The 16,825-nt window shown below is 35.1% G+C and overlaps 1 protein-coding gene across 1 annotated transcript; it reads right to left on the bottom strand.

The window, feature by feature from the left end:
• Window positions 1–2,098: 2,098 nt before the first annotated feature.
• On the bottom strand, window positions 2,099–7,782 carry LOC109057850 (cytosolic non-specific dipeptidase-like). The gene is given in 13 exon segments (XM_042776634.1): window positions 2,099–2,243; window positions 2,440–2,587; window positions 2,714–2,855; window positions 2,962–3,126; window positions 3,668–3,828; window positions 4,104–4,188; window positions 4,452–4,652; window positions 5,348–5,436; window positions 6,258–6,420; window positions 6,823–6,896; window positions 6,899–6,923; window positions 7,270–7,371; window positions 7,602–7,782. Coding segments are annotated over 12 exon segments (1,380 nt in total). The 5' UTR covers window positions 7,330–7,371; window positions 7,602–7,782; the 3' UTR covers window positions 2,099–2,176.
• Window positions 7,783–16,825: the final 9,043 nt, after the last annotated feature.

Raw genomic sequence — 16,825 nt, 5'->3', positions numbered from 1 at the left:
TGGTGTGTTCAAAGTAAAATGGACTGAATCTGTTCCGAACATAAGCAGAAGAGAGGAAGAGACGTAAAAAAAAACTAAAAATCTTAAGGGCAGAGATAGGCTGTCTGGTCACATTTAGAGACTGGGTGTCATGGGAAAATAGCACCACCAGACAAGTTTGTCCATTTGGATTCATCTACCTTGCCTGGCTGTAGTTGCACCACTCCTGGGGCTATAACAGAGGAGGTAGGGGATAAATGTGACCTACCGCTCATAGAGGGTAGAACTACCAGTGTGCTGTCAGTCCACCTGTGAGCATCAGACATCAGCGCACACATAAATACGCACTTTCACCGCATCACACCCTTTGAATGCTATTAAAACACACCATTGTGAAAAGAAGGATGAGTAAAGGATGTCAACTATTTAAAAGTGTTTCAATGGGTTTCTTAGATGTGCATGAATTTATATATTATCAAACTCGAACTCAAGGGAGGTGGCCAGCTGCATTTAAAAAAAAAAAAAAAAAAAAAAGCATTTTACAATGATTTTTAACTATACACTGGTCCAAATATATATCTTGGATGTTGCTCATTTCAATTCATGATTAAGGCCTCTAATGTCATGTAGGAATTAAAAAAAAAAAAAACTACTTAATGTTTGATCAAATATACAGTAAAACTATTACTGTGAAATATTATTACAATTTTAAAGAAATCTTTTGTAGCATTATAAATGTCTCTGCTGTCACTTTTAATGAATTTAATGTAATCTTGCAGGATAAAAATAGGAATTAAAAAAAATAAACTTACTGACCCCAAACATTTGTGACATTGACTATATGTACTTTTGTTGATTCAGAAGGTCAGATTTTCTTGACATTCACAAATTATTAAAAGCAAAATCAAAATGCACAACAGCTGAAAATGAAAAATTATTTTCAGGATGGAATTAAGGATAAACTATTACCACCTGAGGGTTTTAAAAAAATAAAAAATACTCACAGACCAGTATTGTTTTAATTTTCCAACCAATTCTATACAATTATTTCATTCAGCAACTGTAGTTCTTTTTAAGTGATGTATGCTTTTGAAAAAAAATTTAAACAGATTACATTTAGTGAATGACAAAAATCAAATGTAATCAAAGTTCAATTTTAATTATATAATTTGCATTTTATTATAGTAATGCATTTGTCATATGTAAACAGATTACACCACATAACAGATTATGATATATTCCGTATTAAAGGGACGGTACACCAAAAAATAATTCCTTTAGTGTGAACTGTATCTGTAATTGGATATTAAGACACAGGGAGACAGACTAGTGCTACAGCGACAAGGTATATGTAAGACTGAAACAACAATGTATGCTTATTTGTGACCCTGGACCACAAAACCAGTCTTAAGTCACTTGGGTATATTTTTAGCAATAGCCAAAAAAACATTGTATGGGTCAAATTTATGGATTTTTCTTTTAGGCCAAAAATCATTAGGATATTAAGTAAAGAATAAGATCATGTTCCATGAAGATATTTTGTAAATTTCCTATTGTATGTGTATAAATTATTGATTTTTGTTTTGTGATGTGAATTGTTAGGATATTAATTTGGACAACTTTAAAGGTGATTTTCTCAGTATTTTGATTTTTTTGCACCCTCAGATTCCAGATTTTCAAATAGTTGTATCTTGTCCTATCCTAACAAACCATACATCAATTGAAAGCTTATTTATTCAGCTTTCAGATGATGTATAAATCCCAATTTCAAAAAATTTACCCTTATGACTGGTTTTGTGGTCCCTTTGTTCTAAATTGTATGCATCACCAGTCCTCTCAAAACACGCGCTTGATGGATCATTATAGAGAGAACTGGACTACAGAAAGAGTTGGGTGGAAATACATCTCATGCTCTGAAAATGACTATATACACTGAGAAATCTAACAGCAAGATGTCAGCAGAGAGCAATTAAGTTTTTACATGGCACGTGATACCGCATGGCACAGTCAGATTGTCATCAGGTCATCTGGCTCAAACTACTACCAAACCATCACTTTTTAACACCAATCCCTTACCTCTAAATGTATGCCATCCTTGGCAGAAAAAAAGAGACCGTAACCTTATCAAAGTATTTTATTGACATTTTCAGACAATTAAAAATACACCAGCCTAGACACATTGAATCAGACGCTCCAGTTAGCTAAGCTGAGATACTTCATAGAAGTAAGCTCCCAACATCTTGGTGCCCTGAATATAGTTGGATCTGTCAAGGCAAAAAAGTGGAAAAATATGCAAAAGATTGCCATTAACATTTTTAAGCATCCCAAGACCATTCCATCTATGAGAGTTGAAGTTCTGCGCAAATAAAGTAGGCCCAGATGATTACCTGCTATCATACAGCTGCAGTTTCACAGCCACACCTGAACAAGGTGTTTGTCTTAGCTATACGTAAAAATTACCTGTTGAGTTTCTCATTCTGTGAGTGAGCTCCGTCATCAGAGGAACCCACAGGCAGCAGCATGACATTCTGGCCGGTTGCTTCTTGGAAGGTCAGAGTCACTGGGATACTACATCCCTCACGGGTGAGGTCAGGCTCCACACCAAACACTAACATCAGTGAAATTAATTTAGACCACAAATAAATTGCATTTAGAAGAAAGAAAATAACTACATTGTTGCTCTGACACAAGACAGATTATTGTATCTACAGTTACACAATATATTGGGTCTTACCAGTCTTCATGGCCTTTCTGCCAGCCATGTAGTGAGGATGGTTGAAGTCAGACACCCAGGCCCTGGCTCCATGTCCCATGTACACTTTCAGTTTGTTGGGACTTTGCAGTTCGGCAAATTTCTTCTCTACATGTGTAATTACCTACAAGATAAGCCAAACACGTCAGCACAAGCACCTCTGTAGCACAACAACCATGTCTGTAAGGTATACAGATGACTCCATATGATTGGATAAAATAACTTCAAACCTGTTTCTCCACTACGTTTGGATCCATGTCAGGGACCAGGCGGATAGAGAACTTGCCATTGACCTTGCGGGGAATGACAGTTTTGGCTCCTGTCTCAGAGAACGCTCCCTCTATGCCATGCAGAGACAGAGATGGGTATCTCCAACGGTGCATCAGAATTTGCTCCTGCACAGACAAACCGATATATTATTTGGTTTAATATACATATATCGATGAACATAAAACATGAAGGGAGGCAGCATGACTAAATGGGGCAAACATGCTTATATTTATAAAAAAAAAAAAAAACACTAAATAAACACAATAAATGAATACTAATAAATAACCAACCCTATCTAAATCAGTGTTGTTTTGCTATCATTGACATACTATGATAGGCTTTTTAGTAAATTTGTTGTGTGTTTATGTCATTTTGATTTTTTTAATATATATAAAGTTTTAGTTTTTAGTTTATTTTGTTATTTTAGTACTTCAATTTAAGCCAAACTAAAAATGAGAAATGTTGCTTCGGCAAAGAGCTAAAATAAAATAAGTTTAATTTTTTTATATATTATTTCAGTTAATGTTTATTTTATTTCAAGTAAGATTTTTTTTTTTTATGTTAATGCTGATTTTATTTTATGTGTTAACGCTGCTTTGAATCATAACAGAAACATAAAATGACATCAGCTGACATGTAAAACGCTGAAAGACTGGGGTGATTAACCTTTGTGTCATGAAGAAGTTTGCCTGCTCCAATATCTTTGGCATATTCTTCCATGTCAAACTCAATCTTTTCGTAGAGCTTCTTCTCTTCATCAGTCAATTTAGCCACCTGGTCATATAACCCTGGTATTACAATTTTCCCTTTGTTATCCACCAAAGAGCCTAAAAATAATAAAAATACTTAAAAAATACACTTTTAAAGCATAGCATATATAATAATGGCAAATCAACAAACACCAATAATTTTTTTAAGGTTCATCAATTGCGAGGTGAGCTAATCAAATATTTGACAACTGCTCTAAACTGACAGGTCAACAAAATACAGATATCCCAGTGTTTTCAAACACAACCAAGAAAATCCCTGTCATGCTAAACACTTTTATGACCAAGCTACTGACGCTCTTTCTACCAAAGGAATATGCAGACATCAGTCTCACCCATCAGAGCTATGAGGTCAGTCATGGCCTCATGAATGGAACCTCCAAACACTCCAGAGTGAAGATCTTTATCACAGCATTCCACCTGGAAACATAAAACACTAGCTCTTGTTAATCAGACAGGAGAAAAATCTCAAAACTTTGCCTTTGCAAGGATCTAATGCTTTCTTTCATTAAAGAATGTTCAAGTAACATTATGAATGATATATTATCTTTTGAATTATTTTGTTTTTATAATTGCTTTATTCATGTAGTATATGTGTGCATGAAGTCAGAGTTAAACTTTAAATACCACTGCTACAAATCTTAAGGTTTTTTCTTACATTAAAGTAACAAAATAACTCCTACCTCAACAATGAAGTAGCAGATCCCTCTCAGGCCGTATGTAATGCAGGGCTTGGTCTTCCCAAGCCAGTAGTTATCAGAAATGCAGACATAGTCCACATCCTTAAAGAAAGTATCTTTGCGAGAGAAAACCAGCTCATCCAGTCCTTCTGATCCAGACTCCTCCATTCCCTCAAAGCAGAACTTTATATTGATGGGCAGTTCCTGTGAATAAGTAAATTTCTTTTTTAGTACAAAAATCCATTAAATGAAAGACTTTAAAGACTATAATTTGTAAAAATGTGCATATCTTTACAAACCAAACATTTTACAATGCTAAAACTTGTCATAGTAATCAAGGATAAGCGCTCTTACTTTTAGTGTGTGTCATGTATCATAGAGACGCTGCATAATATTACAGTTAGGCTTACAGTTAAATTAAATCTAGCCTATTTAAATTAGCTTGACACAACACTTTTAAAAATGAACAAAGATCACAAAACAACCTTTAGACTGTTCTGCTGTCAGTTAGAGTCTGTAAATGAGGAACTTTAAAAGCAGTGACACTTCACTCCGGTGATAATGATTGAGAAACTGAGGTAATCACTGGATAAGGGGAGGACTGTATGCAATGTGAATTGATTTTCAACACAATGATATACAGTGTTGGGCTCAGTTGTTCCTTACAGCTTCAGTCACACTAGGTGCACATGCACCTGCAATTTTTAATTTACATTCTGTATTGTTTCAATTTAAAGTTACATTAACCAGATTAAGTAATGCATGCAATGCTGTACTTCTAGCATCTTAATCCACTGACACAGTCATTCTGTTTGTAATACATGAGGACTTTGCACTGGTGTTACAGGCTTAATAAGTAAGCAGACAGTATCATTGGAAAGAAAATACAGTGTTTGCACCTGTCCAATCTTCTGATAGGCCTCAATGATGTTGAACCAGGCTAATACAGGGCCTTTATCATCGGTAGATCCACGTCCGTACATTTTACCTAAAGACAATTAAAAGAAGCATGAGCCACAGTCAAATAAAATGTCATAAACTATAATGATTACAATGTATTTCTATCTACATCGTCAGTACAGCAAGCAGTTTACATTATGTATCAAAGTGCACATAAAGCCCTCACATATGCGTGGCTCTGGTATTAACTATAACTTCATGCCAGTTGTAATAGATTACTATAGAATTACTACACCACAAAAAAGATCATTTTAGAGAATCTTGAAATTTGATCCTAGTTGTGATATTTCAGAATTGGTGAAATTGTGTGTAAAACAATTGTTTAAGGAGGTCAATTTGACAGAAAGATCTGAACGTGCTATATAAAACAACCAAAAGTTACGTTTTTAATGCTATGCAAATCTAAAATTAAGATCAGTATTCATTTGTCCCAGAAAAATAAACAGAATAGAAATAGCTGACAGGTCACAAGGCTATGCTCAAGCGTCAGATCTGTCTCAGCAAAAAGAGACAACAGGATTTGTCTTGAAATCTCTTCGGGCTGGAGGGACACAAATGTAACATGCTGAGTCAGTGAGATTTTTTCCTTTTTGGTGTCAACAGCCACATGCAAACAGGACAAAAAATAAATTAGTGGTGACTAATTTTAGCCAAATCGAATGTGAAATATTACCTGGAGTGAGCTATCTCACAAAAAGCATCAGCTCTTTTGCTCTTAACAGGTCTCTTCCATACACTCAAAGGCTTCATCGTTAATAAATTGATGCTAGCATCAGCCTCCTCAACCCCAAGAGAATGCTACTGTACACCTTTTTTAAAAAACAATGACATGTATATTCACACTCATACCGTCTTTCTCCACCAGAGTGAAGGGTGGTGAGTCCCAACCATCCTCAACGTTGGCTGGCTGCACATCCAAGTGCCCGTAAATGCACACGGTCTTCTTGCCTGGGTCTGAGCCAAGTCTGCCCAGAAGTATTGGAGGAAGAGGGATCTCTTCACCACTTGGCAACTAAATAAAAACAAAAAAAGGCAATGCATGAGAAATGTAAGATTATGTCTGAGTGTCAGCATATATATATATATATAGAAACATCCAATAATGACAAAATACTGGGTGGAACCATTAGCAAATACTTTTTCACTTTCATGTGATCCTTAGTTGAGTACATTTAAGCATAACCATGGCATGTGACACATGCAGTCAGATGGTCAACCACAAAAACAACAGGAAGCAGCATGTTTGAGCTTAAGGCTGTTATCACTACATATCCAAAGTCAGAAATTAAAATAAAAATTTCAAACTCCATGGCAGGAGATTCAGATTCATAACTTATTAATATAATTAATTTCGAAGAAAAATGAATGGGGATTTTGGGTGGGAATGTGATCGTTCTGAAGAGTTATAAAACACCTTCTGCACGCCAATGTCAACCATCTCCACAGTTCCTTTATTTCTCTTAGTTTCTTTGGCTGGGATGTCAATCTTTTTACAGCAACCCATTGTGCCAGGCGCTTCCAACACAAAGTGATCACATTTCCATTAGACAACATACATAATACCTGCATGTCAAATCATTCTAAATTCATCAAACATTTTAAATAACAGTATATGATTAAAAAAAACAGGTCATTAATATATATATATATATATATATATATATATATATATATATATATATATATATATATATATATATATATATATATATATATATATATATACACACACACAATATTGACTTTTGGCAATGCAAAGTTTTATTATCATTACTGTAATTAAAAAAAAACTATCTTAGCTTAAAGTATACACATTTTCCAAGTTTTGGCTAATACAATGTAGTAATGAAAATCTCAATACCTCAACATAGTCGTCCTGGTGCTCATCAACGTATTTGAAGAGAGTTGGAAGGTAAGACATTGCTGCACAGTGATCCAATCACTCAGTGACAAAAGAACTGACCTAAAAGAAAGGGAGATTGACGTGTAATAAAGATTTTTGTCTTCAGGAGAAGAAAATAAAAGTCCTCCCAACTCAGTAACTGCTGACAAAACCTTGCCCCCTATAGACGCTGCGCTATTAACTATTGTCTAAAAATATGTAGTACACAAACAAACGTATTTTGACAATGTCAATCTCAATCATCGCGTTAACTTTATTATTATTAATAATAATAATAATATTTCGCTTACTATTAAAACTCTTAAGTCGTTCACCGCGATTCATTAATATAGCTTGCAATGGCATACATCTCAAAATACAACTGCATACTGAGTAAAAACAATTCAACGTCTTGAAGTTAACTGAAACTGAACTGCGCTGTATCCCAAGATCTCTTCGGAACAGTAGAGTTGTGACGTTCGCGAACGAACCGATTCTTTTGAACGGCTCATAAACATGAACGATGGGAGCCGAGTCGCGGCTGGAGGGGAGCCGTTCTTTATGTCGTTCTTTTTTCCTATGCGTGTTTCACACAGATGCACAGAGGCCAACCCTTTATAGCGTGATGATATTAGTTATTAGTTGTGCACGCATCCTTCACGTGAGTACTCCAGTGGAAAAAAAAACCTGCGTGCCTCTGTCATTGGGTAGGAGCGGAGCCATGACGTATGCACGCTGCCGTCACATGCTTACTCCAGTTAAAAAAAAAAAAAAAATTGTGTTCATTTAAAACTTGTTCTTTTAAAAACATTAAAAATGTTCTTTTGTGATACTGTTCTTGTATAGAAATTTTTCACTAAAAGCTGTTTTGCACAGACATTCTTTTAAGCCTTAGAGTTTTGAATAATTGGGGGCGTGGCCACTTGAGTGACAGATTGGAGACAAGTGAAGCCCATTTTTAGCGATTTTTAGCACTTCCGTTTCTGACGCGCAGACTCAAACTAAGCTTGATGACGTCAGCAACCTGTCTGACAGATGTAAATCTTCTAGTAGCTGTGCGTGCGAACTGCCATCGTTAATCTTGCAGAGACGGCGAGCTTGAGCGGGGAGTTCTTTGGCGTGAGTGAGCCGGAAGTAAGTATTTTGATTAATTATTTTTGTATAGTATTTTAAAATGTAACGCCAGTACGCCATATCTCTTGACGTCTCCCCGATTGCCTGCGAGCTTCTCCTCCTGTCTGTACGGTAATTTCTCTACTGTGCGACAGAGAGTCGAGTGGTTATGACGCAATCGTTAGCCTATTTTTACAAAAACTGTTTATACGGGGCCATAATGTAACATAGAAGGTAATGGAGCCCTTTATACATTGTCGTGTATCTTTAGAAATAAATAATGGACAAATGGAGTCTTTAAAACGCCTCAGATGTAAAGTTATTCGCTGTCAAAGTGACGCCAAAATGAATGGGAGTCAATGGGATGCTAACGCAAGTGAAGTTCTGCTACAAGATGGCGGCACGCGGCCGACTTCAACTTCCGGTCGACTTCCTTGCCCCCTGATTGCAGCCCACTTTGTTATTGTTCATTGACTTGAAGGGGCTGATGTCCTATTTGCAAAGTTTACAGTAGTAATAGTATGTAGTATGTAGACATTTCCATTTTATTTATTCTAATTTTATCTACTTCAAATATTTTTTGTTTTCTATCAAAATGTTCTTGTGTGATAATGTTCTTGTATGGAAGTGTTTGTAGTAAAAGCTGTTTTGCACAGAAATTCATTGCAGCCAGCTTTGTTTTTGATGTTTATTTGTTTATTTGGGATTTGTGCAACCCTATGGAATATAGTCCACACATGACAAATGAGGTAATAATCAATATTTCAGAATAATTCAAACTCAGATATTGGTGTGTGATATCTGAGTTTTAATTATTTGACTACAAATCTCACCTCATCATTCTTCCCAGTGATTATTTCCAGGATAAACTGAGATGCCCCCAAGCTTCTTAAAACTGACTAAATATTTAAAAAGAGCCAAAAGAGCCCGTCTTTTGAACGGCTCTTTGAAAGGAACGGATCGCAAAGATCCGGATCCCCGGTCATAGGGAGGTCCTAAGATGGCGGAGTGAGTGGTGGTGTTCGCAGCAGGTGCTGAATGAAAACTTAAATTTAGCCAAGATATTAATCCAGTTTGATTGTAATTGCCCTATTTTAATTCCTAACAATGACGTCAGACCACGACTATAACTTGATTGCTCTCCGAGAAGCCTGCGATGAAGATATGATTGACGAGATTGAAGTGGACCAGTATAAGACCATTGAAGACAAGGGCTTGTCTAAAGAAGATAAGGTTAACTGGGACCACACGCCGATAAAAAACAAAAAAACTAAAAGAAGCAAGGTACAAGACGACCACGCAAAAGAAGATACGGTAAATGCAGTTCTCCGGGCGGTTCAGGAGCTAACTCAAAAAATGGATGACCAAACTCAGCGTTTTATACACTTTGAAAAGCAGATCAAGGCAAATTCTTCAGCCATTGACAAGAACAAAAAAGACATATCAGAGCTTCAATCCCAAGTAGTTCATCTTAAAAAAGAGAATGCAATTCTGAAGAGCGTGTGTGATGAGCATGCTCGCTACAAGAGAAGGTGGAATTTGAGGTTGACCGGTGTTCTGAAATATTCGGTGTCTGAGATTTTCGGTGACGCTGGGCGGAGCTACATGAATATTCATGAGTTTCTGTTTCGCGTTAAAGCGTCTCTGAAAATATTAGTACGTTGTCACTGAAACATAAACGATTTTCAAAAAGGTATGTTTTAGCGTAGAATGACATTATGCTTAGTGTATTGTTGTTTTTATTACTATTGTTAATATGCAAAATAATTTAAAGATTGTGATTGTCGTAATGATTTACCTGAGGTAGGCTATGCTCCAAATGAGCCTACAACAATTAAGCATTTTTATAATATTAAGAGTCCTTAAAATGTGTCGTTTAATAACTGTTCCAAAATGTATCTGTTGTGCCATAATAAAATGTATGATGATTATTCTGTGTCATTCCTAATCGGTTGCTCAATCATTCAAAAAAATGTTTTTAATAACAAAGCAAAAGATGAATTTTTTTTTAATGCACACATGAACTGGAATATAAACATTCTTAATCTCTGTATTTATTTATTTATTTGTCTAAAAAAAATATACATTTAGTAGATAAAATGCACTATATATGCACTATATAGTTAAACAAAAATGTACAAATGTCTTTATACACTTTATTATTGTATTTAATCATATACACATTGTGGTGCACTTGACAATCATTTTGACTCAAATGTGTATTGGTCAAGTTTTGAAATCCACAACCTTGCAGTACTTTAACAATTTTTTGCTTATTTTCTACAAACTTATAACAATTAAAATGTTTTGTAGTTTAATAGAAAGTGGCTATATCAAAACATACAGTAATTTGTATATTTTCATTTCAAAGATAAAAGTAGATTGCTTTTGCTGAATAAAGACTTCAACTGATTCGGGTGTTAAAAGTTTTATTAACCGATGTGGTGAAGGCATTACATAAATGACATTTACTACACACCTGTATAAATATAAAATACGTGGTCATGTTTAAAAAAAAAAAAAAACCCGGTGAAAGCTACAGAGGATGTAACAACTTGTATATGTGTTCAGGGATAGGCCTACTGATCAACATAAGCAAGCACATGTTATATGATTTCTGTTGTAAGTAAATTATTAAATACATTATTAAAGTAAATTCCTATATGAACAAGAAATGGCAAACAGAAATTTATGCACCATGAACAAACTCAATGAAATCAGTCTAAATGTTGGGAGAAGAAACATGCTTCCAAATCAATGGGATCATATTGTTTATACCACTGCAGAATAAGCCATTCAAGAATGACCCACATGTTTTTAATATTAGTGGAATATCCACCAACATGATCTTTTTTACAAAACCCTTTATCCATGAAACATGTTTTATTAGGTTGTGCTTGGTTTGATTACCTTTGATTATCTTGATTCCAAAAGTATGGATTTCAGGAACAAAATGGAGTAAAACTTTAAACTGGTTAAATAATACATCATTTGTATCAAATAGTAGGCTATACAAGTTTTTTATTTTGCATATGATTTGTTTAACTATTACACTGATAAAGTACACATCCACCATCCCCTGCATCAGATAAAAAAGCAAAAGTTAATTCTGAGAACGTTTACGCATGTCTTCATGTATGTGTGCAATAGTGGCCTCATATATAACTTGACCAAAAAATATAAGTCTCCCCCATTAGAAGATCTTCTGTAAGCTATAGGAAAAAAAATAACAGGTAGAAGTATCAAACTCTGCTGATTTGTAACAGATATATTAATTGCAAACAAACAGCTTCTCCACATGAACTGTAGGCTGTCATGCACTTCCATGTGACACCTTTTTTAAGGAGAAAAAAAAAGTTAAATAGTTGTTACTACATAAGAGTCTTTATATCGTTCTTCATTTCTCACCTTACAGTCTTACAATACAGTGAGCAAGTTTGTGCCACCATATGCTACACAACTTCAAATTACATACTTTTAATAGCAAAACAGAGGAATATGAGAAAATATTTAACAGCTACTGGCCCATTTACTTGTAGCGTATTCTAACGATAGGCTGCTTCTGGCAAATCAGTGGCTGTTATTGTTGAGTAAACATTTTAAAACAGCAAACAATAACATTTTGTGCACAAACGAACAATTATATTCAACATTTGCTTATCTTCGTTAGAAGCTGAAACGTAATTAACCTACCTTGTTGAACAGTTTTTGTGATCCGGTGAAAACGTACTAATATTATCAGAGTCGCTTTAACGCGAAACAGAAACACATGAATATTCATGTAAGCTCCGCCCAGCGTCACCGAAAATCTCAGACACCGAATATTTCAGAACACCGGCTTGCCAGAAAAAGATGACGAGAATGTCCGGGAGAAGGTCATCGGGATTCTGACTCGGATTATCCCTGTGTCGGTAGAGAGACTGCGAGACACCGTGGATACCGTGCACCGGCTGGGTAAGAGAGAGAGTGCCGCCACCTCAAATAACGTTCCCAGAGTTGTCATCATTCAGTTTGGTATGCGCACGATTCGGGATGAAGTCTGGAAAAAATCTAAGGATGCCGGAGTCTGCAGAGATCTTCACATCAGCTTCAAGGAAGATTTTTCCAAGGAGGACAGACTCGCTCGTGCCAAATTGTGGCCGTTGGTTCAGGAGACCCGAAGGAGAGGGAAACGTGCGTACCTGAAGGAGGGCTATGCGCTGATTGATAACAAGAGAGTGGATCCAGACTGACTTTTCTTTTCGTACTTTTGTTTTTGTACTTAAGGTATGTTTTGAGCCTTTTTTTTTTACAGGGCTATTGCAATTTATTACGAAGTGTTTGTGGCTAGTTAGGCTACTCATTCCTGCTCATCTCTTATGTTAACTCTACTGATATATCTGTGTAGTTATATACAGATTCTTTAGTTTATGTTATCCTTGTTATCGTTAAATGTAAGGGGACTGAAAAATAACGTTAAACGTAAGGCAACTTTTCTTTACTGTAAGGAACAGAAGGTGAATTGTTTTTTTTTGCAAGAAACACATTCTGACTGTGAGGACACATGTTTTTGGAAACTTCAGTGGGGGGACTCTGCTTACTTCAGTCATGGGTCGTCTCATTCAGCGGGGGTTATGATTTTGTTTTATAGGTTTCAAGGCTCAATTGTTGACCATAAAAGTGATTCAAATGGCCATTGGTTAATGGTGACTGTGGAGATTGACGGTGTTAAATTCATCTTGGTATGTGTATATGGTTACAATAGCAAAGCCTTAAACAAACTGTTCTATGCTGACCTTTGTATTAAGATTAACCAATGGAAGGTGACGTATTCAACGGATGAAGTTATTGTAGGGGGTGATTTTAATTTGGTCCCTGACAACTCCGTTGACCGTCTTCCCTCTAGAGGGCACCTTCACACTCTTGATGACATTTTCAATAACCTAGCTTCTAATACTAATTTGGTTGACTGTTGGAGGTTAAAGAATTCAGGTTTTAGACAATATACGTGGTTCAACGGAGCTAACAATGGACAGTGCTCTAGGCTAGACTACTGGCTGATTCCATTTAACTGGATGGATAATATATCTAAATGTGAAATCTCTTCAGCTCCTCTAACTGATCACTGCTCAGTGACTTTGATCCTTACCATAAATAATAATAAGCGACCTCAAGACATAATTTGGAAATTTAATAGTAAGCTTTTGTTTAACAATAACTTCTGTGATGAAGTTAAAAAATCTCATTGTTGAGGTGACATCTTTAGATTCTTCACCATTAAATAAATGGGAATGGTTTAAATTTAAAGTTAAAGAAGCAGCTATTAAAATAGGAAAAATTTTCTTCTAATCAATTGCGGGTGAAACAAATGGAAATTGTTACTAATATTAACACTCTATGCTCTAAAGCTGTGTTGTCTAGTGTGGAAAAAGCCCTTTTAGAAAATCTTAAAAATCAACTAGACAATTTATACTTGGATAAAGCTCGGGGTGCATTTATTCGCTCTAGAGCTCGATGGATCGAGGAGGGTGAGAAAAATTCTTCCTACTTTTTTAATCTTGAGAGACAAAGGCAAGCGAAAAAGAAAATTTCAAAATTAAGTATCAATGGTGTTGTTACAGAAGATTTAGAGCTAATTAATAAGGAAGTTAGAGATTTTTATAGCAACTTATACTGTTCAAGATACTCTGAGGCTAGTTGCAGATCCTTTTTTCAGTCTATTCAAGGATGGATTGATTTAATTAAGGATGACTTTAAAAGTATTATGGAGGATGATCTAATAATTGAAGAGTTGGATAAAGCCATCAGTCAAATGGCCAAGGGTAAATCACCGGGCTTAGATGGCTTAACTGTTGATTTTTATGTCTTCTTTTGGAAAGACATCCGGCAGCTTTTATTTGAAGCCCTTGGCGAATGTATTTTAAAGCACAATCTTTCTCCTACAATGAAGCGTGGTCTCATTACGTTGATCCCAAAGGCTGATAAAGATCCAAGTTTTATTGAAAATTGGAGGCCGATAACTCTTTTGTGTACGGATTACAAATTACTAGCTCATGTTTATGCTAATCGCCTGAACAGTGGCTTGACAAATGTCATTAGTGAATGTCAATCTGCCTTTATAAAAGGAAGGAATATACATTTTCATTCAAGATTGATTCTTGATATGTTGGATTATAGTCATCTATTAGAAAAGGAGAGTTTAATATTATTCCTTGATTTTTATAAAGCGTTCGATTCGCTTGAGCATTGCTTCATTATAGAAGTCTTAAAAATTTTAGGTTTTGGAGATAAATTTTGTAATATAATTAAAATGTTTTATTCTGATATAAGTAGTTCGGTATCTCTGGGATCTGAAATCACTCCTAGCTTCAAGATGTCTAGAGGAATTCGCCAAGGATGTCCCATATCTCCAAAATTATTTATTTTAACTACCCTGATGCTCACTTTGGCTATTGTTAATGATTTAAATTTACAAGGCATTAAGATTTTTGATAAGGAATTTAAGATTAGTCAATTTGCAGACGATACTGCAATTTTTCTAAAAGATAAAAGCATGGTTGATATTGCATTAAAACTAATTAACACTTTTTCTGTTGCCTCAGGTTTGTCTCTCAATATTAATAAATGTGTACTGTTGCCTATACACTCTTGTCCTGAGAGCTCTATTGCCTCAATTAATGTCCAGACCGAGGTGAAATATTTGGGTTTAACAATATCTAAGAATGTTCGTAGGATAGAGGAGATTAACATTGAGAAACGTATCGCTGAGATGAAAAAATCTCTAAGTCACTGGCTGACCAGAGACCTCACAGTTTTTGGGAGAGTTATTTTATCTAAAGCTGATGGTGTGTCTAAGTTAATATATCCTTGTCACTCCTTGTTTATTTCTGACAGAAATATTAGGAAGGCCAATTCAATAATTTTTCAATTTCTGTGGAGAAATAAGACACATTATTTAAAAAGGTCCCAGTTAGTTAAAGAGTATATAAATGGTGGATTAAAAGCCTTAGATTTTGAAGCCTTGATAGGCTCATTTAGAATCAAGTGGTTAAAAACTTTTTTTGCTTATTCCAACTCTATGTGGTTTCACATACCTAGGGCTATTTTTGGAAAGCTTGGGGGTATTGATTTTCTACTGAGATGTGACTTTCAGATTAATAAGATTCCACTTGCTCTGTCTAAATTTCATAGTCAAATACTACACTTTTGGAAAATGATTTTCACACATAATTTTACTCCACACAGTTCAGTTCTGTGGAACAATAGAACAATACTTATAAATAGAAAATCATTATTTAAAGCTGATTGGTTCGACAAGGGAATTCTTTTTGTAACTGACTTGATGGATTGTAAAGGTATTCTGTTGGATTACACCAGTTTTGTTGAACGTTTTAATTTAAACTGTACTCTCAGAGAATTTCAAAGAATTTGTAAAGCTATTCCTATAGCCTTGATCCAACTAATCCAGAATACTTTGACTTACTCTGATGTCACTCCAGTATTGCCAAATCTAGTAATTGGTCATCATAATTTAGTAGATAAAAAATTCAATAATAGAATTGTTACTGATGCTTTTAAAGCTAAATTGTTCTATGATTACAATAAAAACAATGTGCTTGTTAACTCTTTTTATATGAGGGAAAAAGCCTTCTCTAAATATGTGAAATGGCCAATTCCCCCTAAAGTTAAAGAGACACATTTCAAAATTTGTCATAAGATTTATCCAGTTTCCAATTTTCTTCATAAGCGATTTAAATTTGATAAGGCGGGTTGTGCCTTTTGTGATTTTACTGATGAATCTTTAGAACACTTATTTTTCACTTGCTCCATTTCATGCCGGTTCTGGAGTGATGTTAGAAACTGGCTGAATTTAAAAATGTCAAACATCCCTGTATTTAACATCAACCATATCCTGTTTTATGTTGATGGTTTAGATAATTCAATATCAGACATTGTGAATATTGTTTTCTTACTTGCTAAATATCATATTCATTGTTGTAAGTGGAAAGACTCTCGCCCCTGTTTTGAACATTTCATGAACGAATTTAAAATATTCTACTCCTCATTGAGACTACTTAAAAATGGTTGTGCCCTGAAAATTTCATCAGACATGTCAGTGTTTCTTGTATTGTAATTTTAGTTATTGATTATCTTTGCCTTGATTGTATTGTGGATCCCCTTAAGGTTCGATATAGACTGTAATTGTATTTGATGTTATACTATGCTGTTACCTCTACGAGATATTGTATTGTATGTTTAATAAAAAAAAAAAAAAAAAAAAAAAAAAAAAAAAAGATCCGGATCCCCTCAAAGAGCCATAAATCCCATCACTACGGAACAGTGGTGTGAAGAACGCCATCAGCAGCAACTCATGAGTTCAGATAAGAGTAATGGTTTTCAATATAAAAGTCTGATTGAGGCAGAGGCTTTCACATACTGGACA

This window comes from Cyprinus carpio, chromosome A19 (genome assembly GCF_018340385.1).
Source record: "Cyprinus carpio isolate SPL01 chromosome A19, ASM1834038v1, whole genome shotgun sequence".
Lineage (NCBI taxonomy): Eukaryota > Metazoa > Chordata > Actinopteri > Cypriniformes > Cyprinidae > Cyprinus > Cyprinus carpio.
The sequence above is the reverse complement of the archived record's forward strand: the minus strand, read 5'-3'. Positions and strand labels throughout refer to the sequence as shown.